We start from the raw sequence: 27,553 nt of genomic DNA on the forward strand, positions 1-27,553 counted from the left end.
CCCAAGTGCTTGCATAATGCAACTCATTTTGGGATTTTTTCAATGTTAGGGGCATCTATTTTGTGTGGAAATTTTTGTTGCTTTATATATAGTCACTATCCCAAAATGGGATGTGCCAAAATACATTAAGAGATATGACAAGTATAAATGAGGGTAAAACACACACACACACACACACACACACACACACACAATTCCCCATGGCAGCCTCCCACATCTGCCTCCTTCTTCTCCTGGGTCTTTTCTCCTTGTTCTCCATCATCCCAAAAGGTGCCTTCTCTTGCTTTGATTTGACTTTCTCTCGATTGTACAATCCTCTCGGGGGCTATAGGCTTTGTCTTCTCCCCTCTCTCTCAGTGAATTTCGCTTCAGACATTTTGCTTGCACTACCCATTTTGTCCTAACAACATTTTTGCTTGCAGCTTGTGCAAAGACTGCCGACGTTAAAGAGCTTCAGATCGGCGTAAAGGTATCCTCGAAAATCACTCTCTCTTTTCCTTCTCTGCTTACTTAAGATTTCCTTCCGGAAATGCCACTGACATTTTATGAATCTTTGTTGCAGTTTAAGCCCAAGCTGTGTGAAATTCAAGCCCACAAAGGTGATTCGATTAAGGTGCATTACCGGGTAAGTCATTTCCTTTATGGTGGCTGCTCGATCGGACGAAATAGAAGCTTATGTACTAGATCTTCATTTGTTAGGCATCTTTATCTTTCGATTTTCGCACATGCTTAGTGCAAGATTGCATTCTATGAGTGGCCGGGAAATAGTGATTCTAAGATTTATGTTGATCTTCACGCAGGGAACTCTTACGGATGGAACAGAATTTGACTCGAGCTATTCAAGGGGCGAGCCGATTGAGTTTGAACTGGGAGCTGGGCATGTTATCAAAGGTTCAATATCTCAAGAAGCTCACTTTCTATGCGTGACGATTTTCGTCACTGAATTTTTGACGTTGCCACCGTATTTGCAGGGTGGGATCAAGGTATTCTTGGAATGTGTGTGGGCGAGAAAAGGAAATTAAAGATCCCTTCTAAACTGGGTTATGGTGCTCAAGGCTCCCCTCCCAAAATTCCAGGCAAGTTTTATCGATTTATTCTCTTACTGGAATATGTTTCTTCAAGACGACTGATGATACATCAAAACAAGAGATTGATTGAGAATCAACCAATCTCCGATTCAAATAAAGCTAAGAGCCACACATTCCCTCAACGTTGGCTTACTTGGTGTAGGCTGGCTGCCAAAAGGCAGCACCATTTTGAGTGAAGAGGAGAGGGGCCCTATTGTAGTCCCCAAACCCCAGCTTAGTCTGTTGATCCCAAACCGCCCGACCAGTTGGCCTACTATGGTGGGCTGGTCTGGTGCTTGGGTCAGGTAAACCTGGGTTGGCCAAAAGAGGGATGGGTCTAGTCTGGGTCAGCCTACCTACTACTCCAGTCGGGCTTGCTACAAGAGGGTGGGTGTCCAGCCCTCCTGCTCAATAAAGGGGCATTGTGCCCACTCTATATTCATCCCCAGCCTTCAGCTCAAAGGCACAAAGGAGAAGTAGTGAGGGAAGCATCCACTGCCCTTCAGCCCTTGTGCTATTGTCAGATTTAGCAGCCTTCCTTTGTTAGAAATAAAAGCCAAAATCTGCTGCAGACTGAGATGCATAACTGCCCACAAATAGGCCCTTTAATAGAGGGCAGGAAGTCCTCACAGACTGGATGGCCCGTCTGGCAGCCAGCCGACCAGAACAGACTGGGCCGACCTACTCCTCCCCAGACTGGGCTATAAATAGGCCACAAGGCAGCCCATTGTGAGCCCCTTTTACAAACCCATTGCAGGGCCTCTACAGCCAGTCATCCAGTACTAAACCAGGGCCCATGCCAGCCCTCTTTGCTGATCTGCACAGCAGCCTATGATGCTGCCCAACAGTCAGTCCTAAGGACTGTGCATGCTACCCATGTGGCAGCGTAGATCCTTGTTCAGCCCAGGTCGCAGCTTATATGCATTGCCCACACTGCTCCTCTCAGATCCCATCCTATGCTGCTGGTCCCTGGACCCCCATGTCCTCCTCATGTGGGGGCTTACCGTGGAGAGTTGACCTCTAAACTCCACTTTCCCTTCTCAATGACCCATTGTGGGCCAATACCCACTCGTCGATGCGGATGCTCCATGAGTTTCCTTGAGGGAGTTCTCCGTAACAATTTGAAGGCATCCTTGATCTTTGGTCCTTAACCCGCAGCCCCTGTTCCTCCGGGTTGGTAAGCCATCCCAAGAGACAGGTACAATCCAAGTAGCACTAACCATCCATGGTACCACCCTCCTTGAGACAATCTTCTAACTTGATGAAGATCCAAAATAGAAAAGAGGGATGGGAGATTGAAACTTGAAAGTTGGAAGAGACTCGAGGAAACTGTGTTGTCTGATGTTCTTTGTGAGGTAGAGATTTGTCTGCACAAACACAAGCCTCTCCATATGTGCGAGCTTTAATCGGCTCCACTTCTTAGTGTGGATAAATTTATTGCTGCAGTAGGAGCATCGGAGAGAGGGAATGGTGCGTGTTATGGCAGCAAGAGATGCAGATAAATGGGCTGTCTACAGAGATGGGAAAGTGATTATCAGAGAGAGAGAGAGCAGAACAGGAGGAAAGGGAAGAAAGAGAAAAGGGGGAGATGGACAGCACACGACGGTGTTAGACCTAGGAGATGAGGGCACAAGGGGGCCTGAGAATAGCAATGCTGCAATGGTATTCTTTGGTCCGATCCTAGGGGTTTCTTGGAAACATACACTAACAAAGTGTTAGAGAATAGGAGGGAATGAATCACTCAAACCTCCACCCAAGATCTCTCCAACTCTTCCTCACACTCAACTCAGATAGATGATCACAGATGCAATAAACACTCACTCAGAGATAACTTAAACGGAGAGAGAGAAAGAGTATATTCATCCACCGGAAGGTGGGCAGAAACTGGCTCCAAGGGAGCAATACAAAAACTCAGCGAAATGCTGGAGAAAACTGATGGAACTCTCTCTCACAAACTGAACCAGCTCTGAGTGCACAGCACAGCCTTGGAAGGAGGCTTTCAGTCTTGCACTGGATGCTGGAATGACTGAATGACTGAAGGAGTGGGCCTTTTATAGGCACTGCCCAGGCCCTTTGGGTTGACTGACCAGCAGGGTCGGTACCCTTTCTGGTGGCCGACCAGATGGCCCTGGAAATCCGACCAGGGTTGGCCCTGGTCGGTGGCCCTGGTTGGGCCGACTTGGCCTGCCACAGGCCCCTATTTAAGGGTGCCCTGTGCAGCCAGTCTATGCAGCTGCAGGCGCCTCCAAGTGAGGCCCAAGGCCCCCTATTTCTCTGCTGTTGCAGGCAGCAACCAGCCCATGTGCTGGTTGCCTATGATGCCAGCCTGAGTCTCTCTCTTTCCCAGCCCTCCTACCTCTCACTGCCCCTTGTCCCCTCAAATCGGGGGCTCACAGGTGGGCACAGTGAGTTTCTAACACAAAGACATGATCTTCTACACCGAGACCCATGAAAGCCCGGAAATAGGGCTGCCGACAGTGACGGGATATACCTGGGAATCAGCCCACAGGAAGGAGATGAGAGAAGACAGTGGGGTACGGGGGTCGGGAGGTGTGGCTGTCCTTTTAGAGCACATCTGGGACCACTCATATTTGTGATGTGGAGAGAGGAGCACGCACGATATATGTGGGTGCGAGTTCAGCTACCAGATACACGCCCGGTTTTCATTGCAGTGTGTTACTTTCCCTCAGACACATCATCTTATGCACGAGAAGTCACCACTGACGGGCACAGTCCGTATGAGACTATTCATGATGGCATCACAGAGCTTTCTAGACAGGGGGACACTCTCCTCCTTGGTGACTTTAATGCACATATTGAGAACAGACAGGTTGGCCTACTAGATTTTGATGAGGATTCCCTCATAGTACGGGAGATGGATGCAGCAGACCTGGGGATTGTGAAGCAGTTGGCTGATGCAGGTGCACTAGTGACAGCGTATGGGAGGCATCTACTCGAGTGGGGGGCTATCCATGACTTGATCATATATAGCGGGCTTCGTAGATAGCCATCATCTGGTGGGCTCACTTGTTTCCCCCATGGCGGGGGGAGAAGTACAGTGGACTACTTGTTGGGTCCACTAGCCTTTGTCCCATGGATATACGATTTTATTGTGTCTCCTCCTCCACTCGGGGTTGACCACTCACACCTTGCCTTTTGTATATCGGCATCCATGCCAGCTATGAGGTGGGCCCCCCACCACCCACTCGTGTTTAGATCCATTTTGACCATGCTCTTGATACGGTGTACGTGAGCCACCTGACTTCTGAGCTTCCAGTCTTACTTGTAGAGGGCGTGAACCTTGCACATGCATCAGATACCCTTGTCTCAGTTATACAGGATGTTGCCACCAGATCCTTTCCCATGACTCGATTTGCACGTGTCCCAAATGGGAAGAGGCCCTAGAACCCTTGGTTTGACTATGAGTGGAGATAGATCAGAGCGTTGGGACATTTGACTTAACCACCTCACAATTGAGTGAGCGCTGGGACATTTGACTTAACCAGAGGCACAACGGATCTCATGTCAAGTGACACGGCATAAGAAGCGGGCTTTCCTCATACACAGGATGGATGAGGTGATCAGATCCTTTCGTGGAGGAGATCTACCATGGGATGTGGGCTCGTCAGAGGGGAAGTCGCCCATCCCCATCATAGATCCAGCAGCTTGGCATACGTATGCATGCTCTATCTATGGTGTCACGAGTCAGGCACCACCTAATACGTCACCTGTTTATTACACAAAATGTACGGGCTGCTCTTCTCCAGCTTCATAACCAGAGATCACTAGATCATGGGGACTACGCATTGAGCACTTTGCACATGGACAGGAGATCTTGATCCCGGTCCTAGCACAACTGTTCAACCATGCCATATGCCATGGCTTCTCGTATCATGGGGACGTGAAAAGTGATGTAAAGTACTTTGTAACTCAATCCACGCTTAACCCAAGGTTAACTGTGGAGGAAGTGTGCACTTCCCAGAAGTTCCTAGGGGCAAAATCTAGGTGCACCACTAGGTCCTAGGAGCAAGGCAAAGGCACTAGAGAGGGGTCTAAAAGTTGGGCCCTAGGACAACCGACGTCCTTGGTCAGGTGGGTTAGAGCTTTAATGAAGGGCCAAGTGTCATGCAACATGCCCTTCTCCCACCCACCATCTCTCTCCCCTCACCCTCCTGGGGCATTCCAGGCCTAGCAGAAGCATCCTTGACATATTTCAACGTCTGGCTCATCTTCTTCCTTGTTTTTGCTGCTGCTCTGGCTTGTTCTACAGCTCTTGCACGTTTTTCGAGGCAGCCCAGCTGTTGGCACACATCTCGAGGCAATGTACGGCTGCTAGTACGGATTTCGAGGCATGGTACGAAGCATTTACTGCAGTCCTTACAGCCGTACGGATTATACGTATATGAGGTGCATCCCTCGAGGCTGTTGTACGGATTGCTAGGGCAGGGATTTTGAGGCACATATCCCAAGGTCGAGGCTTTGGGACAGATTTGCAGATAGGTGTCCTCTTCAGTCCATTTCTTACCTCCTTTCGGTCTCTTTCTTCATTTTCTCTCATCTCCTTGAAGCTAGAAGTCACTTGCACCCTGTTGGGAGCCTGCTCTGGGATAGGCACGAGAATTGAGCTTGTTCCTCTGCCACGGACAGTGGGTATTTGGATTTGGACTTCCATTTGTTTGCATTTCTTGCTTTGAAGCATTTTGCAGTGCATGTGTGGTGTTTTGTAGTCCTTTCTGCTCTCTCTCAGGTTCTAGCAAGCACCCAGAGGCAAGGGTGTTCAGGGGAAAGACTTAAGGACAGTGTGGATGCATATGAGAGCCTTGAGGCTGCTTTGAGCACAATTTGTTAGTGGTTTGGATGCTTGTATGCCTTTCAGTTGGGTCAGGTCAGAATTGGATGCCTAAGATTGCCTTGCTACTAGGATTCTAGTGGTGCATGTGGTTTTGATGCCCAGAAGATAGATAGAGGATTTGCAAAGAGGAACAGTGCAGGGGTGAACCCCCGGTGTAAAGCATTTCCATTTTAGAAGCATTCAATAAATATCAAAATGGGCGCCAAGGTATTTGGGGCCAACGGGCGTCGTGTTGTGTACCGTTTTCACTGAGCAGGGGCATTCTAGCCTCACCATTGTTGCTGTTGAAGTTTGTTTCTAAGTTTTGTTAAGTGGTTGAAGTGACTGAAGTGTGCATTGTGGCTATTTATGAGGTTTATGAGACTGAGTAGAAGAGGATCACTGCCCTCTAGTTTGTTGAAGGCCGGTTGCATCACGCCTACTTGGAGCACCACCACCATAGTACCGATACACAAGGCAGTTGATTCCATGGACACTGGGAACTACCGCACTCTTATGATTGGACACACCTTGGCTAAAATATATGGGTCGGTACTAGACAGAGAGATCATCAGTCACATAGAGGGTCACAGGCAGCGAACTCTTGGGCAGGTAGGTTTTCGGAGACAGCACTCCACCTTAGACCACATTTTCACCTTGAGGGCTATCATTGAGGAGGCAAAGTCAAGGCATTAGAAAGTCTACACTTGCTTCGTAGACTTTCGTAAGGCATTTGGTACTAGAGAGAGAGATCATCAGCCACAGAGAGGGTCACGGGCAGCAAACTCTTGGGCAGGCAGGTTTTCGGAGACAGCACTCCACCCTAGACCACATTTTCACCTTGAGGGCTATCATTGAGGAGGCGAAGTCAAGGCATAAGAAAGTGTACACTTGCTTCGTAGACTTTCATAAGGCATTTGATACTGTCCCATGTTCTCGCCTGATTAGGAGGTTACAGGAGTTGCATCTCCGATAGATCATGGTTTGGGGGGGCATGAGTCTATATGAGTCCATCAGAGGGAGGGTACGTGCCCCAGGAGGTCTATCGGAGTGAAGTAAGGCTGCCCCTTCTCACCGACTCTCTTCGGGCTCTATATCGATGAGATCTTCCTTTGTAGACCGCCGAGGTGGAGAGGGTTTGGTGCAGATACTGTTGTCCGCAAATGACACAGTCCTCATATCATCCTCAATGGAGGGATTGCAGAAATATCTAGAGGCTCTAGAGATGTTTTGCAGAGAGAGAGACTCGACAATTAACCTTGGGAAAACCAAGGTTATGATCTTCAACACCTCACGAGCAGTGTCCCATCGCACCTACCGAGACGAGCCAGTGAAGATAGTGCAGTCTTACACGTATTTAGGGGTCGTGATTATCGGACCAGGTTTCACGATGATCCATGCAGGTACGGCACGACTCACACAAGGACGGGGTGCTCTGGACCGACTAGAGAGGCGGTGCTTCCAAGCACATTTCCAGGACCCTTTGATGAAGGGTTGGCTTTTTGACACGCTAGTGAGACTGACTAGCTATGTAGCACCCTTCTGGGGGGGTGATATTTCAGCAACAGAGTGAAAGAGATTTGAGAGTCTACAGGTGATTATGGGATCCAAGATGATTCGGAGCAAGCCCTCAGTCCCCCATCAGGTTTGGACCTCCTCCAGCTCCATACATCTAGGGCTTGGGGGGGAGAGGAGTTCCCCACCAAGATCCAGTTCTACCATGATCACTTCTTGAGGGTCTCAGAGCATGGTTTCGTCATTAGACCTCAGTACCTTGAGGATAGTGTTAGAAAATACCCAACAGAGGGTACACGTAGCGGAAGACTTATAGTAATGCCCAGGAGCTCACACAGTGTGCGGTGTCGGTGTGGAATCACAGACTTCTTTACTTATGTGCATACAATAGGTGTGCAGACTCATCAATAGACAATGAACCAATCAGATAGAGAAACCACCAAATAATATATTTCCGTCCACAACTATGGACACAATACAAAAGAGACAGATCCAGAGTCCCACCAATGGTGTGGTCCTCTGATCCTTCTCCTAACTGCTGGCTATCTCTAGACTAGAGTCCGCATGCTCCACCTCGAGCGTGAGTAGACTTTCCGTCTAGAATGATCTTCTCCACCTTGCTGTCTGGAAACCAGTCTAGGTGGGCAGCTTCCTGCAAGCTAAGTCTGCAGCACAAGGCACTTTTTTCTCCTGCTGACGGTCCCCCTTATATAGCCCTCAAGAGCCTGGCCAGCCAACCGACTCAGTCTGTAAAAACCGACTGAGTCTGTACAAAAAACTGACCCAGTCTGCTTGGGAAAAACTGCCCTTAAAGGGCTCACAATTCAGGCCTTTTATGGCCCAAACTTCCAGGGCTTTTGGCCCTCCATTCAAGGCAGATATGCAGCCTATAAAGGGCCTGCCACCTCCCCACTGCCAGTCACATTCCTTGCTGCAGTTCTGAGCCTGCACTCCCTGCCATGTCTGTGCCTCTGCAAACAGTGCGCCTCCATGTCCTAGATCCTGCGCAATCTGTCCTAGACTGTCTTGCTTCTGCTCCGTACTTTCCTGGCCCTGTGTCCTGCCCTTAACAGTCCTAGATGTGCTGCCCACATGCCAGCCATGATGCTGTCTATGTGGCAGCCCCTTTCTCTCATTTCCTGTTGGGTACTGCCCTAGGTCTCCCTCCCCCATGCTCTCCTCATATGGGGGCTTACAGATGGGGAGGTGACCTTTCCAACAGATAGGAGAGTCTCACATGCATTGAGGATTGCCGTTGGTTAGTTGTGAGTCTCGTCGCATCAGCTTAGGATCGAGACAGGGAGAGCTGCAGGCATACCTAGAGGGCAGAGGATATGCACACTGCCGGATGGAGTAGATCTAGATAGAGGAGCATTGTCTATGTGTTTGCCCAGTCTACTATGAGATCCGAGGGCGATATCATTGCATTCAAATGCGATGGTCAACCATGCAGTTGAAGAGACCTGCTTAAACTCAACCCATGTGGTGGGTGCTCTCCCTTGCAAAAGAAGATTTGTCCACCATTGCAAAGCGTTTCCCTTCAAGAAAGTTGTGGCTTTTCGAATTTTGGATGATTCGGTAAAGTGCCCGTGCCCACCTCAATATGCTGCATCAAACTGCTGAATAAAAGTAAGAGCTTTCAACCTGTCTTGACTCCCGTTGAAAGTGTCAAATTTTACAGCTGAACCACCCTCCTTATAGTCCTTCTGCTTTTCCTTGGGTCTGCGATTATCATAGGCAGGTGGCTGTAAATACGGGGGCTGCATCATATTACTAAGATTTGTGACACTTTGTCCACTATTCACAGCATGATTGACTATCCCTGATCCCATTGCATTTATTCCAGGCATTCCCGAAAAATTTCCCATCATACCAGGCATAGGAATCTGCATTCGTGGCTGCGTCCCAATGTTGCCATACATCATGTTAGGCATCATAGCCGGCATACCCCTGAACATCTGTCCTTCATAGCCTTGCATGCCAGGCTGAAATCCATAAGCGAAACTTTCAGGCATCCCCATGCCTTGCTCAGGCTGTCCAACCATCGCCTGAAATTGCAAGAGGCATTGCGCCAGATTGCGGAGTCTTCTTCTTCCCAGGCTTCAAAGGGGAATTCACCAATTGTGCAAAACGTGGATCTTGCATCAATTGTGCAAAAGTCTGAGTGGTTCCCTGCAACTGCGCCCCGAACTGTTCATCCACACTTAGCTCCTCAACCTCTTCCTCTTTATGACGAGAACCCTTAGTTGCATGCTCCGATTGAATGGGCTGTTCATCATCTTCCTCCCACCATGCAGTATAATCAAAGACCCCGATTTCTCCTCAACATCCGTGCTATGTGCCATGGCTGAAAATTTCTCTTGGCTGCACATTTGTTACAGCAACTAGTATTTGCTATCCTAACCCTAACAGAGCCACGGGCTCACCCTCTTGAAGAAGATGGCGATGTCTTGGCAACGGAACCATTGTAACCGGCCTTCGGGACATCCAAAGGGCGGTGAACAGATAACAACGAGCAAATACTCAATTTACAGCCACTTAGAACTTTCCACAGCTAGCCAAAGCAACTTAGAACACAACACCCGAGAGCTAGATCGCCCCTGTCTTGCACCGGACACCAGATTGGCCCTAAACTTAGTGCCCCTTTCAGTATTTCTTTATCTTTTATTTAGAAGGCATGCAAATACAAGAATAGCACCGCAATGCATCAGTCCACAGACAGCCAACTGAATAATTTGTTCACAGGCACTTCTGTCCTGCTGTGCAATCACAGAAAAGGCATCCTAGTCTAGTGCAACATTCCATGGTAGTCCTTCTGATTCTGCCTAAGGGCTCTAACCTGGCAGCTCTAATACCCACTAGGGGAGTCCTAGCAAGAGAGAAATCAGCCCAATCTATCTTGGTAGCTCTGAATACCCCAAGGGAGTCCTAGCAAGACAGAGGCCAGCAAAACCACCACATCTGGCTGTTCCTGGCAAACAGAAAGGCTAGTTGCGCAAAGCCAAAGGATCTGAAGGGTCTGAGGCAGTAGGAAAGTTCTTGAAAAGCAATCAACCGATCAGAAAGCTCGGGAAACCCTTTGAAATCAGCAAGCATGGAAAAACGAAATTCCTTGGCAAGATCCTTGGCACCCTGGCAGGTAAAAATCAGCAAAAGAAACCCTGGAAGCTTGCTGGAGGAGAATCACCAAGCCTAGAGGCCTCGTGGAGAAATTCGCCAACCTTGGAAGCACCTGCATGTCAGAAAGAGGAGAGTGAGAGAGCACCTGCATGTCAGAAAGAGGAGAGTGAGAGAGCAAGAGAGCTGAACATCGGTTTGCAATAGATGAAGTAAGTAATACAAGAAGAGGGAAAGGTTTTGTCTAAGTGACAAAACCTTATCCTTCACTAACTGTAGTTAGTGAACTAACTGTGGTTAGGGGGAAAAACCTCTAATGAGGGAAAAGTGCCCCTAACCTATTTATTACATTACATTGGTCACTGCTAGAATATGATAATAATTTACTGCTAGAATATAATAATAATTCTAACACCCCCCTGCAGTGCTAATGTCATGTACAAGGAAATGATCAATCACCAAAAGGAGATAAGTTCAGGGCACTGCGAAATGCCTCAAACTTTCCACGTGGAAGTGCTTTGGTGAAGATGTCTGCAACATTGTCATGTGTTGACACATAGATCATATTGATCTCTCCTGCATGCAACTTCTCTCTGACATAGTGATAGTGAACCTCAATGTGCTTTGTGCGAGCATGAAACACGGGATTCTTTGCCACTGCTATAGCACTCTGACTATCAGTCAGAATCGGAGAAGGACCCTCCAATGAAAGATGAAGATCAGCAAACAAACGACGCAGCCAAACACATTCAACTGTCGATGTGAAAGCTGCCCTGTACTCAGCTTCACATGAGGAGGTAGCCGCTGTAGATTGTTTCTTGCTCAACCAAGAAATGCAAGCATGTCCTAGAAAGAAACAATTCGCACTGGTGGACTGCCTAGTATCATAGTCTCTAGCCCAATCTGAGTCACTGTAAGCATGCATATGCAAGTCACCCCCCCTGGGAAACATCAAGCCAAAAGACTTTGTACCTTGCAAGTAATGGAAGATGCGTTTTACAGCCTGCCAATGCATAATCTTTGGGCTGTGCATATACCTGCTCAACTGAGAAACTGAAAAGTGAATATCAGGTCATGTATTGTAGAGATAAATGAGGCATCCAATAGCCTGGCTATAGAGTGTGACATCAATTGATTCACCTGCATCATGCATTGTAAGCTTCAGCCCCGGCTCCATGGGAGTGGACATAGGCTTGCAATCATGCATGTTGAATCTATCGAAGAGTTTTTGAACATACTTGGACTGAGACATAACAATGCCACGTTTCTCTTGAATAAATTGGATCCCCAAAAAGAAATGTAACAAGCCCAAGTCTGACATATCAAATGTAGCTTTCAATTGGACTTTGAAATCTGCAATTACTTCCTCATTTGATCCGGTGAGCAGCATGTCGTCTACATAAAGAATGATGACCAAAATATCCCCCCCATCCTTCTTAATGTAGAGGGTGCTCTCAGTTGGACTATTGTGCAGCCCCTTGCTGGTTAGAAAGGCATCAATTTTGGCATACCATGCACGTGGGGCTTGTTTCAGCCCATTCAAAGCTTTATTCAGCTTGCATACTTCTTGTGCATTTCTTGAAATTTCAAAGCTTGGAGGTTGTTTGACATAAACCTCTTCCAACAAGTCTCCATTAAGGAAAGCGGTTTTAATGTCCAACTGATGAACATTCCATTCAAAATTTGCAGCCATTGCTATAACTGACCTGATGGTGGTCATTCTGGATGTAGGAGCAAAAGTCTCCTCATAATCTATGTCCTTTTTTTGAGCATATCCTTTTGCAACCAGCCTTGCCTTGTACCGATCAATGGACCCATCTGGCTTTCTTTTGACTTTGAAAACCCAACGTGTACCTATGGCATTCTTACCTGGTGGCAAATCCACGACATCTCAAGTCTGATTTTTATGAATGGATTGCAATTCATCGTGCATGGCATTCATCCAATGCACATTATCCTTTGCTTCTTCAAATGTCTCAGGCTCCTTCTCATCAGGAGGAGTACCTGCATAAGCTGATTCAACTGAAAGAGCCCCCCCCATGTGCCTTACTGCACTACAAGTCCTGCCAGGCATTGGAGCTTCAAGCTTACTCTCCTTGAGAGTCTGAAGCAACCAATGCGGGACTGTTTTGGCTGCGTGTATCTCTTGAATTTCTTGCCTGACAACTTCATCCACACCCTGAGGTTGTACTAATTCAGCTGGGGGCTGAATCTGTACATGTGGATCTGGCGGAGGTTGCTGTAAATTCTGAGTTTCAGCGGGGGAACCAAATGCTATAGAAAGCATCCCCTCAAACACATCATCTGAAGAGGCTGGAATCTGAAGTTCAGGATGTGTATGTGCAGAATTTTCATAGAATATAACATCTCTACTAACAAAAATCTTGCATGTAGCAGGATTGTAGAGACGATAGCCTTTGCTTTGTGAACTATATCCCACAAAAATGCATTTGAGTGCCTTATCTGGCAACTTGTGTCTAAACTCCATAGGCACGTGGGCATATGCAACACAACCAAAAACTCTGAAATGGTCCACTGAAGGCTTTCTCCCATGCCATGCCTCATAGGGAGTGATTATCTTCAAAGCCTTTGTAGGAGCCCGATTAAAATATAGTTGGCACACATGAGGCCTTCTAGCCAAAACCTGTGAGACAACTTCTTACTTGTGAGCATGCATTTGTCCATTTCCATGGCGGTGTGATTCTTCCGCTCAACTTTGCCATTCTGTTGAGGTGTAAGCCTCACTTTAAGCTGATGCATGATGCGTTTTTCTTTCAAAAATGTCTCAAATTCATGAGTTATATACTTCCCTCCTCGATCTGTTCGAAGTGTCTGCACCTTGAGTCCTGTCTCATTCTCAACCATAGCCACAAAGTGTTTGAAATGCATGAACACTTTTGATTTTGCCTTGAGACCATAAACCCAAGTGTAGTTGGTAAAGTCATCTATGAATGTAACAAAATAGAGATAACCCCCAAAAGCAGGTGTCCTCATGGGACCGCAGACATCACTGTGAATAAGCTGTAATTTCCGTGTAGCTTTCACTGCACCATCCTTTTTGAAGGGAAGTCTATGCATTTTGCCAATAATGCAGCCTTCACATGCATGAGGAGGAGGCGACTCCAAGGGAGGCAATGCATCAACCATATCATGCCTCTAAAGTGTCATTAAGCTGCCATAGTTCATGTGCCCATGCTCGGCATGCCATAACTCCGCATTTTGCATCGCAGCAGTGGGAGTGCTTACTGATAATGCAAGATGGGATCTTTTTTCATATAGATCAAGCTGAAAAGGACCCCGATACAAAGTGCCAGACAACATCAAAGCATAGTCATTTTCTTTGTCTCTGATTGCACACTTGTCATCATAAAAAACAACATGAAATCCTCCTCTATTGAGTGAGGACACTGAAAGCAAATTCTTCTTTATCCTTGGCACATAGAGCACATCTGAAATTCTGAAATTTGTGCCATCAGTGGATGTGAGAATAATGTCTCCCACTCCACACATTGAATAAGAAGAATTATTCGCACAAGTTATCTTCTTCTTGGTGGGTGAAGAATGCAGAGTTACAAACACACTCTTCTTGGAAGTGATGTGCTTTGAAGCACCACTGTCAAAATAGCAAATATGAAGTGTCTCATCAACACTAAAGGAGCATTCATCCTTTGAAGGATCGTAACTGCAAGTCTAGAAAGCATATGGGTCATCATCATTAGTGGCTGTAATATCAGAACTACCCACTGAAAAATCTGAAGTACAAGACAGAAAGGCATAGTGCTCTTCAACAAAGTTGGCTGCAACATCTCTTTCATCATGAGAATGTGGAACTGATGCATCTGACACAGCCATACCGGAATCCCTTTTCTTCTCTTTGGCTATGCGCTTTTTACACTCTCCAATATAATGACCTGGTTTCTTGCAATAATGACAGATGCCCTTCTTTTTCTGCTTATTTGTATCACCCTTTGCCTTATAAGAAGCCTGTCCAGAATCAGCTTTATGCTGATGTGTGGGTTGATTGGCATGTGGCTTTTGCTGCCCTTTACCCTTGGGCTTGAATTGGAGAGCATAGCATGCTCGCTAGCCTGGGTTGCCATATTTCTGCGAGTTTGTTCCTCCTGCAACAGAAGTCCTACCAACTCCTGAAAGGAGAGAGGATTGCTGCCCCTCCTCAATGACAAATTCACAGGAAGAGAGTTCAGAGTGGTGGTGATCATCTCTGAATCCGGAATGACTTAATCAATATTCAGCAATTGTTCCGCGAGGTCTTGAAGCTTTGTGAGGTGAGAATTTGTGGAATCTCCCTCCTCCATATGTGTATGGGAAAGTTCTCGCTTCAAAAAGGAAACCCTGGCATCATTTCTTGCTGCAAACATACTCTCTAGTATCTCCCAAGCTGCCTTAGATGTCTTGCATGACCGAATATGAGGTATAATGAACCTCTTGACAGAAAGAAATTACTGAAAGAGCTTGTGCATCTCTAGAGTCCCATCTTTGTTGCTCTGTTGTGGGAGCTCCTGGAGCAGCTGCTCCAACCACCTGTGCTGCATTTGTACCTCTACCCCTGCCTCCAGCTGTAGGAGTGACAGGTGTAGTCGCTGTATCTGGTCTTGCTTCATCTCCATTGACATAATCCCAAAGATGTGTGCCGACCAAGATATTGCGAACCATGAAACTCCACAAGGAGTAGTTGGTGCCATCCAACTTATCCTCCTGTGTGAGAACCCTGAACATCTCATTTGAGTTGTTCTGAGCCATTTTCACCAGATAATCTCAAAAATACAGCAGATTGACCAAGTGAAATCCCTTCCTGCGATATAAAATGCACAAGTAAAATCTGCAAAGAAAAGATATGCCCACACTGACAAATACTGTCACAGCCTGTTCAAGGCTCAGAATGCACTTCAATTATCCTGCAAATCTCTCCAAAACTTCCAAAAAAACACTGCAGAATTTGCCAATGTCTGTAATGTCACTCAAAATGAGTCCAAAATTGCTTGCAACAGTCCCAAAATGCTTGTACAGTGCCAAATTGCATCAGAATGCCAAAAGCCCCAATTTCTTCAGGGAAATTGCATCCAAAAGAGGGCAAATTGCCTAAAAGCCCCAGCATCAGAATGCCAAAAGCCCCAATTTCTTCAGGGAAATTGCATCCAAAAGAGGGCAAATTCCCTGAAAGCCCCAAAGATGCAAGAAATTGCAATGCAAAACTAAAAGCCCCAAATTCCGAGCTGAAATTGAGCCAAATTTCACCCAAATAGTATCTCCTGCAAAAGCCCCAAATTCTTGGACAATCTTTGCAATTCGCTTGCAATGTGCGCCAAAAAATTGGATAGAAGCCCCAAGCTTCAAAATGAAGCTGAGCACAACTTGGGGCAGTTTGACAAAAGTCCCAAATTTAACAAAATGCCCAACTTTCTTCTCAAATCAGCCTACCCAAATTGAAATGCACAGTTGCCTGCAAATAGTCTGCAAAGAAAATCTGCTCCGAAACAAAATCTGCTAGAATTGTAGGAATCAGCAAATCTTGTACGGACAGCAACGACACGACTGACAGTCCGTACAATTGTACGGAAGATAATTGTACTGGGTGCTGCTGTACGGAAGTATGGCTGGTGCTGAATGGATGTACGGCTGGCTGATGTAGGTACTGTACGGATGGCAAGTACAGACTGCACGTGTGGTTGTACGGCGAATGTACGGACAGCAAATTCGAAATCTGTACAGCGTACGGATGTTGTACAGCTGCTTGTGCGCACATGTACACCTGCAAGTACGGATGGTGCACGACTAGTACTACATAGGAACTGCAGTATGGCGCAGGGCAGCTGGGCGTGGTACGGACGTACGAAACATCCCACAAAAGTTGTACATGCTTGTTCACACGCTGATGTATGACAGGTTGTATGGCTGGAGCTTCGTCGCTAGTACGGGCGTACGGACAGCAGCGTGGGCTGCTATATGGCTGTACGGAATCAATTCGTACAGATGGTACGGATGGGAGCTGCGACCAGGGTGCTTGGAGCAGGAAGAGCTTGCGGGCAAGGAGTAGGGAGCTAGGCAGGAAGCTAGGAGCAGGGTCTTGCTGCTCTGATACCAAATATCAGAAAGAGGAGAGTGAGAGAGCAAGAGAGCTGAACATCGGTTTGCAATAGATGAAGTAAGTTTACAAGAAGAGGGAAAGGTTTTGTCTAAGTGACAAAACCTTATCCTTCACTAACCGTAGTTAGTGAACTAATAGTGGTTAGGGGGACAAACCTCTAATGAGGGAAAAGTGCCCCTAACCTACTTATTACATTACATTGGTCACTGCTAGAATATAATAATAATTCTAACACTGCATGGCTTGGCGGATGAGAAAACTTGAAAGCGGAGTGCTGGACTCTGGAGATCACCGAAATAACCCAAATAGGTGTAGAACTGGAAAATGATTGACCAGAGGGCCTCTGGCAAATTGCGCAATCTCTGAACTGCCCTGGCAGCTCTTGCAAATTGTGAATCTGATGTTCAGCCTTGGGAATACGCAAAACGATGAATCGTCTTGTATTGAAGCAGAGGAGAGCTTGGAAAAAGTGCCCAATCACCACTGCGTGTCCTGTAAGGCTCGCTCGCAATCAAATTACGATTTCACAAATCATCTCCCAGAACAGCTCTGGTGAAGTGCAATTTCATGTAGCAGCATCTGGGAAAGATGATTTTGCTGTCTAGGACCGTTCAGGGCTCCTAGGTGATGGGATGCGTCAATTTTACGAGCAAAAACCTATGAGCAGGTTTATCCGAGCATGTTTTTCTTTAGGAAACATGGTTTTTACACTTTTATTTTCACTAGAACTAGATCCCTTTATCATAAAAATATACAGACTAGTCACTCATTCATTTTTACACAACATAATTTTCTTATTTAGAGACATCCCTTTGTACCCCTGTTATTACCTTAAAAAAGTGTTGATTCCTTTAAGAAACATTCCTCATAATCACTCTCAATGTAATAATACTATGCATATATAATTACTTATTAACACATTTATATCATATGGCAATATCTTTTTAGTGTTTTTATAGCATATTTATGGACATGTTTCTAAAGAAGTTTAAATTACTATAAATAAGTATTAACTTGGGCTTATATATCACTCTCATAAAATACATGTAATATTTAATACTATATATGAAAGATTTTCCAAAATATAACTCCTTAGATGTGCTCAAATGGGGTGTTCGGATCAATTTGAGTGGTTGAATGACTATATTTGGACATTGGATATGAAAGTTATGTCACTTTTGAAAGTGCTGTCCAAGGTAGTTTCGCCAGCGAAACTACCTTGGGAGACTTGCTTCAAAGGGGTTTCGCTGGCGAAACTACCTGGACGGCTTGCTTCAATGAGTTTTCTTTGAAGAAACTCTTTCATGAAGATAGGTTGATTGAGAGAGGGTTTTCAATGTCACCCCCTATTAAGTAAAAGTTGTAAGAAGGATCATAAGGGAATTTTCATAGAGAAGTCTACTCTACATGTGGGTTTCTTCAAAAGCCATCCCATTATGCTCTCACCATTCCTACAGATTCACCTAAAGATTTTTGTATAAAATAGGCATTGCTATAATACTTTGCATATTTCTAAGTGAAACTATGTTTTCTTCTGATCGATTTTTGCCATATTTATGCATAGTTGGAAGCTTTTTTTTTCCTTCGCTCGGACGCTCGGAAGATTTCGCTCAGAAAATGCTCGTCCCCTAGGTGATGGTAGATCTGACAAACTGTCTCCCGAAGGTGTGGGATAGCTGGGAAGCAAGAGAAACGAGATTTTGATATGAGAGAAAGCTGGACCAGACTTGACTTAGCCCCCAATTCACTTGAGCCAAGAATAGATGCCTTTGCTTGTCCTGCAAGTCATTGGATTTTTACCCCTCATATCTTTTGCCTTGGCCCATGGAATTAATTGCATTGAAGTGTCCTTTACAGTTACAGTTTGAGGCCAGGTCAGTCACCGTAAATTCCTAAAAATTAGAAATTCACGTCCCAGTGACACATTGCTTGTTGGAAAGGTCACCTCCCCATTTGTAAGCTCCTAAATGAGGAGAGCGTGGGGAGGGAGATCTAGGGCAACATGTACCCAAGGATTAGAGAGAGAAAAGGCGCCAACTTGGAAAGGCATGTGGGCAAGTTGTGGGCTTGCAACAAGGCCTTGATCAGGGCACGGGTGGACATCGTCAGAGAAGGCCTGGTTGGAGGGATGGACCAAGGCTAGAACCTGTACAAAGAAAAGGGGCACCCATGTGGCCAAGAGCAACAGCAAGTAGGGCTACAAAGGACTGGCCCCAGGGGCATACTTCGAGTCCACTAGGTCGGCCAATAGGGCAGGCAAGCCGGCCTATATATGTAGGGCTGCAAAGGACTGGCCTTAGGGGCATACTTCGAGTCCACTAGGTCGGCCAGTAGGGCAGGCAAGCCGGCCTATATAGGGCATGGGAGAGAGCCACAAAGAGCTAGTTTTGTGGGCCAAGGGGCCCTAGTTTTGAGCCCCAGAAGGGGCGCATTTAATGGAGCTATTCAGTTGGCCATAGGGGGTAAGTCGGCCATTATGGCCTGCTGGATCGGTAGGTTTGCCAGCCCTTGGGGCTTGATGTCTCATTCATCCATCCAGTAGGCCAGCAAGTTGGGGAGCAGCAGGAGCAGCTACACACGCACACCCTCAGGCCTACTTCCAGGGGGCAGAGAAGTACAAAAGAGGATGCGGACTGAGCTCTTATAAGGGCTGGTACCTTGGCTGTCTCCTAGGGCAGCAAGGAGCTGAGGTCAAAGGACAGAAAGTCTACATACGCTCGAGGTGGAGCACGCGGGCTCAGTGTTCTAGAGATATCCGGCAGATAATAAAAGTATCTTGTGGTAAGATCAAAGGACCATGCTCTGGTGGGACTTTGGATCTATCTCTTTTGTATTGTGTCCATAGCTTTGGATGGAAATATATTGTTTGGTGGTTTCTATATCTATTGTCTATTTACTAGTCTGCACATCTATTTGAGCACGTAAGTTAAGAAGTTTGTGATTCCACCGCACCTCACACACTGTTTGAGCTCTTGGGCTATTCTAACAGTGTTCTGCTGTGTGTACCCTCTGTTGGTCGATTTCTAACATTTCTTTGGCTAAAAACTGCTCAATTTCATCAGTAGGTAGGGATGGAGTGATCTCCGTGTGCGGGAAGATGCGTACTAGTTCGATTGGTGCTTGTTAGGAAGGGAGATTTGTCAATTTTTGGAGAGGAAGGGATGAAATTGTGAAAGGATGGCATGTGATCTTAGAGGGTGCCTAGAAGGTGATTTTCCTCGGTAAGAGATGCGTTTTGATTGGGAGAAGAGGCTCAAGGTGGAGTTTCCGGTTTGGAAAGCCGAGAGGTGCACTAGCATGTAGGCACGTACCCTGGGAGATGGGGAAATCTCTGTCAGATTGAGGAGAGATGGTGAAAAGCAACCTTGCTTTTCTGCCAGGTAACCCTAAAAGCAAGCATCTAGATTTGGCTGGCCTTGCTTTTTCCAAAGCTAGGGCACCAATCGGGACAAAAGCCCACGATTTCCTTTTTGAATTGGGCACTCTTTGTTTTGTCGGCACTCAGCTCCTGATTCGCAACTGCTAAGGCGGCTCCAAGGCTCAAGTTCCAAGCTTGCCGTTTTTCCTTCCGTGCCTCCTGCCGTTACCACTCCTATCTCACCATCATCTTCCTTTCGTTATCACCTGCTTGGCTGCTTGGGCTATCTTTCGTTTGCTGTCTCTTGGGTTCGGAACAGCCTACTGCCTATTTCGTTAGCTGAGCTCTTGGCTCCACTGATTACGTTCAGCTCTACTCACCAAAGATTCGCCCAGCCCACTCCTCGTTTGAGCAGTCTCCATCTGGTTTGATCGATCGGCCTAGTCTAGGTGCCAGTTCCTTCCTTCTCCAATCGCAATCTTTGACAAGTCTTGCAGTTTACAGTCCTATTTAGTTTGGGTGATGCAAATAGTCTCCCTAAGGCAGATCAAAATATAACCAATTCCAAGTTCCAACCAGCCTTCCCCGATGTCTGACCGGAAAGTCGATGGGGGCAACTATGATGTCTATGAGGATTTGGTTACCAAGGAGGCTTTCAACCAATTTCTCACATGATTGGATGAAAAGTTTGCGCTCGTGAACTTGAACCATGAGCAGTTTTTCTAGCAGATCATTGCTATGAAGACTCAACTTCAGACTTTGACTCACATGGACGCGATGGCTTATGTTCTCGGCCCAAACATAACCCCAACTCGATTCTGGGGGGAACAGAAGGATCGAAAGAAAGAAGTAGTGGATGCTTGGCAGGACAAGAGAATACAGTTAGCAGTTGGATACCTACCAAGAAAGGCTCTTTTTTGGTGGAAGGAATTGAGGCCTTAGAATAGTTTAAAACTCATGATGTCCAATTTGGTTGGAAATTAGATACTCTTTCTCTTTTGCATGGGGACACCCATCTTATTATCTAGTGTGATTATCTAGTGTGATGATATAAATCCCTCCGAGGGACCTCTTGTAAATGCAATTCAAGTTCGGAATATATTAAAAACAACTTCTTATGATGTGTTTCGGTTAGTTTTGATTTTGTTTTCTTCATTTGTTGTATCTGTGTTTGATACCAATGATTTAATTGTGGTTGAACATATTGATTTAAAGAAGTTCTTAAACGATTTTAATGATGTATTTCCAGAGCAATTGCCGATAGGCTTGCCTCCAAAACGGGCAATAGATCATCGCACAGATTTAGTCCTAGATGCTCAGCCTATAAGTATACCACTTTATAGGATGAGTCAGTTAAGGGAGGACAAGGTAGCTCAACAACTTCAATAATATTTGAAGTTGGGGTATATACGCCTGAGCAAATGACCGTGGGGTGCTCCCGTCGTTTAGAGAAAAAAGGACGGTTCATGGAGAATGTGTGTGGATTATAAAAGATTGAATAAAGTCACAGTTAAGAATAAGTATCCTCTCCCTCGTGCTGATGACTTAATTGTCAGATTGGCTGGAGCAAAGTATTTCACTAAGATTGACTTACAGGTTGGCTACAACCGGATTCGTATTTAGATATATTGAAAGGACAGCCTAGGTACGGCGGTCATTACGAGTTTCTCTTATTGCCTTTTGGATTGACCAATGCTCCTGCAACCTTCCAACAGATGATGAGTGACTTGTTTCGAGAGTTCTTGGGCAAGTTTGTTGTTGTGTTCTTGGACAATATCTTAGTTCCGCTCTTTCCTAGGACTTACTGTCTTTTTAAGAAAACCGATTCGTGATTATTCCAAAATCACGGTCCCCTTGACCAACATATTGAAGGATCATGGCCTTAGGTCTACTCAACCTATTATTTGGCATGCAGATTTGAACAAGGCTTTTGTTACTTTGAAAAATTGTATCAAGAGTGCGTCTGTTCTAGCTTTGCCAAATCATACCCGGCCTTACGTGTTAGCGTACTACTTGCAGATCATCCGTACCTACACGTGTGGCGCCTCACCGTTCGTACAAGCTGTTAGGCCGTACGCATGCAGTTTGTCCGTACAGGTCACCATTCTAGTCGTACAAGCTGTGTCAGCCGTCCGTACAGTTTATTGTACTTTCGTCGTGCAGCTCACGTCAGCTGTCTGTACAGCCGTACAGTCCGTACTGTACGGACTGATGCATGTCTCTTGAGTAGGGTTCTACTTGCAAGGTTTATTTGCAGGTGCATTCTTTGCATATAGCCATTGTTTGGCTCAGTTTTTTGGGAGCACAGTTGGAGTTTTTTGGGAGCACAGTTGGAGTTTTTGTGCGGGTGTTGAAGAAATTTGGGGCTTTTGCTTTTACATTGCAATTTTGCAGTGAAATTTGGAGCTTTTGCAGGCCAAGTGCAAATCTTGCAACATTTGGGGCTTTCAGACCATTTGCCCTCTTTTATATGCAATTTCCCACAAGAAATTGGGGCTTTTGCATTTGGGTTGCAATTTTGCAGTTAAAAGAGCATTTTGGAGGTTTGCAAGAAGTTTTGGACTCAGTGTGAGTCAATTTGCCGAATTTTGCCATTTTTGGCAGATTCTATTCGCAGATTTTTGGGCAATTAACAGAGCATTGTGGTGCGATTTTGAGCCTTTGATAGGTTGTGATAGTATTTGTCACTGTGGGCAGATTTTCTTTGGCAGATTTTGCTTGTGCATTTTGCACCCCAATGAGGCGTTTGGAGTCCTCACACAGAAGGATAAGTTGGATGGCACCAACTACTCCTTGTGGAGTTTTATGGTTCGCAACATCTTGGTTGGCAGACATCTTTGGGATTATGTCAATGGAGATGAAGCAAGGCCAGATACAGTGGCTACACCTGTCAGTCCTCTATAGTTAGAGGCAAGGGTAGAGGTCAAAATGCAGCACAAGTAGTTGGAGCTGCTGCTCCAGGGGCTCCCACAGCAGAACAGAAAAGATGGGATTCTAGGGATGCACAAGCTCTAATAGTGATTTCTCTCTCTATCAAGAGGTTGATTATTCCTCACATTCGGTCATGCAAGACACCAAAGGCAACTTGGGAGATATTGGAGAATATGTTTGCAGTAAGAGTGGCATTGCCTTGAATTTCGGATTCTGAGTTTCAGTTCCAGTTCCAGTTCCAGCTCTCTCCTCCCCACGTCAGATAGCGCATGATATGACATGACATGACATGATATGATACAATATGTATTGTTTTCGATTTTGCTTGAGCTATTGAGCTCTTTTTTAATTTCAGCATAGTATAGTACTCAGCAAGGGCCTTAGCTTGCCTTTTGCTCCAGCCTCCAGCCCTTTGTGGCTTATATGAGTTTTTTAGTGTTTTCCGCACTTTTAGGCCTTCTGCGGACGTCTCTCTCTCTCTCTCTCTCTCTCTTGCTTGGATTGCCGAGAGAGGATTGCAGAGGCCACCCGTGACATAGAGAGCGACCAGAGCACACTTGAGACCTATCACAGTTTTCCTTAGAGGGGACCGCCCGAGACGAGGGGTCACTCTGAACATAGCTCAACGGGTTCAGAGATCGAGGAGACCACGGCCCCCTCCGCCACCACAGCATGAGATAGCCAGACAGACGCCGATCTGAGACATTTTCACCGCTTATAGACGAGCCACCACAGTGCCAGGTTTTGGATTCTGAGTTCCACTTCCAGTTCCAGCTCTCATCCTACTTCAGATAGTACATGATTTGACATGTTTTGTACTTGATTTTGCATGAGCTATTGAGCTCTTTATTTAAGCATAGTACTCAGCTAGGGCCTTAGCACGCCCTTTGCTCCAGCCCTTGGTTGCTGGTAGAGTTTTTCCCTTTTGGTGTATTCCGCACTTTGTCCCATAGGTCCGCGAGGCCTCCCACGGACGTTAATATATCTTTCTTTCTTTCTCTGTTTCGTAGCAGCTTATTTGAGTGATCTTTTTAATATAATTAATAAACTAGCAAAGAGATTCTTCTTTTAGAGGGGAGCATTGTTGGAAAATCCGTGGCTAGCTGTCATAGAGCATGACCTTGCAGCAGAATACTTTCCCAAGTAGGCCTAGACTAAACAAACACTCAGGAACACTTGTAGATTGCTTGCGCACGAGAGTAACTCACCACACACTCAGATCTAGAGAGAGATGGACAGAATGTAGACAGCCAGGAGATGTGTAATGTATTGCTCCAAAGAGAACAATAACATGTACAAAATACCACCCTTAGCGAATGCTGCTAAGTTATGAATGCTTGCTGAGCTCCATGAATGCTCCACAAAGGGCCCAAGTGCCCCTTTATATAGGAGAGGGGCCACTCTGCCTCAATCCCGATTATGGCCGACCGGGGTCCTAATCAGGCCAACCAGCAAGACCCGAGTGACCTTGGATCTGGCCCCCATCACCTGTAATCCAATCCTACCGTGGGCTGTGGTCAGCCTCATTGCAAGACCCTTTACTGGCCCAGCCATTTACGGCTGTATCTGCTAACCTGCGCGCACAGCCTGCATGATCTATCTATCCTTAGATCCGGGCCTAATTGTGGTGGATCTGTGTGCCCTCTTTGCTGTATTTTCTACGCATGTGCCAGTCCATCTACTGCCCACATGGCAGCATTTAGTTCTGTGTCATTGTTGTGACAGTTACGTCACATGCCATTGCTGCCCACAAGGTGGCCTATCTGGCAGCTCTCATGGCCAGATCATATGCCCATGTGGCACCATGTTCTTGTGCCCATGTGACACCTGTTGGGCTCAAGCAGAGTGTGCCATGTGTCCTCCATGCTCCGGGTGCAGGTTGCACACCGGCCCATAGCCACGCCGCCTCCTCACATCCCAAAAGGGTCGACCAGGGATGCAAGAAGGCCTTCAAAGTAGGCCATATATACTAGGCCCTTTCCATTACAATTGGATTTATGGGATAGCCCCCCATTATACACGTGTCATGCAGCTCACCAAGAGCCTCATTACCTATCACAAACCACAAGGGGCTTAGGCACCAAGAGCCTCATTACGTATCACAAACCACAAGGGGCTTAGGCCCATATTCCAACACCCCCCGTGGGCCAAGCACCTTGAAAGGTGAGTTGATCAAATCAAAGACCAGCCCAACCACAAACGTGTGACGCGACAAACCGCACGGGGGTTGTACAAATCAAAGCCACCCCCAAAGTGCCTTCAAAGTCATGTCAGCAAAGGCATCCAGCCACTGCTGCAGCCGGTTGCCACCTAACAAGTTGCACTTAATTCGCCATGCAGATCGCGACATCTCCACATGAAGGAATAATCCACCGCCATAGTCCGTACTGGTCGTCGTCACATCCCGTGACAGACCAGACAGCAGAGCACAGAAGTCAGAGACAGCTGCCACGCATCATCTGCACGACAGCCGCCAACATAGTTTGCCGGACCAGGCCAGCTCTGATACTGTTGGGCTCAAGCAGAGTGCGCCACGTGCCCTCCATGCGCCAGGTGCGGGTCTTACACCGCCCCATAGCCACGCCTCCTCCTCACACCCCAAAAGGGTCGACCAGGGATGCAAGGAGGCCTTCAAAGTAGGCCATATATACAAGGCCCTTTCCATTACAATTGGATTTATGGGATAGCCTCCCATTATACACGTGTCATGCAGCGCACCAAGAGCCTCATTACCCATCAAATCTTACAAGCCACAAGGGGGTACACCAAGGGGCTTAGGTGCATATTCCAATAACACCCCACTCACCCATGCCGTCAATGCAAGTAAGAAGCCCTTGTGCTCTCCTCCCATGGGGGCTTCACAGGTGGGGCATTGTCCCTTCTATTCCAGTGCCCCCTTGTAATGACCCATTGTATGTGCCAAATACTTTTTAACCGATCTGATGACATGAGCAGGGTTGTGATAGCTTGTCGTCAATGCTACACCTAGCAAAACTCATGTTTGAAGCTTGGTGAGTGACTCTAAAAGTTTGGATGATGTGTGGTCATAGTAATGTCTATTTAAATATGTTTCTGTTTAGATAATTTTGCATATGTTGTGTTGGGTTTGGGTCTTCTTGAAATTTCACCTTTCTTTCTTCTATACATATACGTTATACTCTTATGATGAGTCTGACTGAAATTTGGTGGGGTTTACGAGTACAGGTGGTGCAACCCTAATCTTTGACACAGAATTGATCGCTGTCAATGGTAAAACAGCCAGTGGAACCGAGAGTGAGCTATAGGAGTGCTGACATTTGTCACAAGTCATACATCTTTCCCTTCGCTAGATGCTCTGGATGCAATCATCCATCCATTTTGATGTACCTGTCAAGAAACATTTTTTATTGTTATGTCTTTTCCTACTCACAGTTTCATACAATCTTCAGTTTGAAGTGAAAGTTCACTAATTCCAGGTTGCAGATTACCTCAGAAATCATATCGACTTTTCTGCTCTTTTCTCTGTTTCTCTGTAAGACTAGTTTGTAATGCTTGTTTATGCCATTAAAACTAATAAATAGGTAATTTGTGGATACTAATGGCAACCTAATTCCATTTTCTGAAAGCAATCAATGTTTATTACAAAGGATTGTGTTGGTAGTCTCTATTGTGGATCTATTGGACTTTCTTAGGTAATCCTGTTCACTGGGTCTTTGTATGCCTGATTGAATGAGTGGGGAACTTTTCAAAAAGAAACTCCAGGGTTTGTTAATCTTGATAGCTTCAATGGATATAATACTTCGGCTTTCCATAGATCCTATCCTGCTTATTGAATGCCTTCATGGGTTACCTGTTGATACAAATGTGTTTGGATAAAGGAGTTCTGCTGGATGGTGGATGTAAGCAATAACATCTTTGGGGAATCTTATGAAATTGATTGAAGATACCCAAATCTTTTTATGCTTTAGCTTATGTGTTTGTCTAAGGATCTTAACTCTTGCTACCCTTGCTCTGAAGTAGACTTGTGCTTGTGTGTTATTTCGACTAACATTGCATATGTCATTTTCGTCCTATTCAACTTGTGGCACTTCCTTCTTAAGACATATGATTATGCCATCTATGTCTTTCTCCTCATCATCATGAAGGCAACCGTCTTGTAGTCCCCCAATGCATAAGATCGACTTATTGCATGCTATGGTGTCTTGGGTTTTTACCTCCACATAAAGATTTGCTTTATTGACTTTGTTGTTGGCATCAACGGCCATTTCTTGCTTGATGCCAACGGCCATTTCTTGCTTGATTGAGCTGTTACGTCAGCCATAATTCCAGAACCGTCTGGTGTGGTTATGGTGAAGTGGGAAACCAGAGGGCTCGACAATGCTTGCATCAATGGGAGTGTAGAGGGCCAGGGACAAGGGATTACCCTAGGCCTAGGCAACAATGTGGAGTGCATAAGTACGGCCTAAAGGGGCATAGAGGTTCTAAGGTCCATATGGACACATGGCACTCAAGAGAACACCAATGGCAAGCATTGGGCCACGAGGGAGGATTCCAGAAGGAACTTGAGAGCAAGTTCATGTGACTTTTGAGGGGAATTCGTGGTAGGGTGGAAAAAGAGAGCTTAGCTCTCCTTTGGTGTCAGAGTCGTG

The 27,553-nt window shown here is 46.1% G+C and overlaps 1 protein-coding gene across 1 annotated transcript; it reads left to right on the forward strand.

The window, feature by feature from the left end:
- The first annotated feature begins 140 nt into the window (after positions 1–140).
- On the forward strand, positions 141–26,488 carry LOC147897534 (peptidyl-prolyl cis-trans isomerase FKBP15-2-like). The gene is made up of 6 exons (XM_087380619.1): positions 141–270; positions 423–469; positions 563–625; positions 801–891; positions 972–1,076; positions 26,130–26,488. Exons 1-6 carry the CDS (start codon positions 201–203, stop codon positions 26,207–26,209), a joined length of 456 nt encoding a protein of 151 aa, XP_087236745.1. The 5' UTR covers positions 141–200; the 3' UTR covers positions 26,210–26,488.
- The last annotated feature ends 1,065 nt before the right edge of the window (positions 26,489–27,553 follow it).

The sequence above is a fragment of the Dipteris shenzhenensis genome, chromosome 10, assembly GCF_047967505.1.
Source record: "Dipteris shenzhenensis isolate YYH24624 ecotype China chromosome 10, Dip_SZ_1.0, whole genome shotgun sequence".
In the NCBI taxonomy this organism is placed as follows: Eukaryota; Viridiplantae; Streptophyta; class Polypodiopsida; order Gleicheniales; family Dipteridaceae; genus Dipteris; species Dipteris shenzhenensis.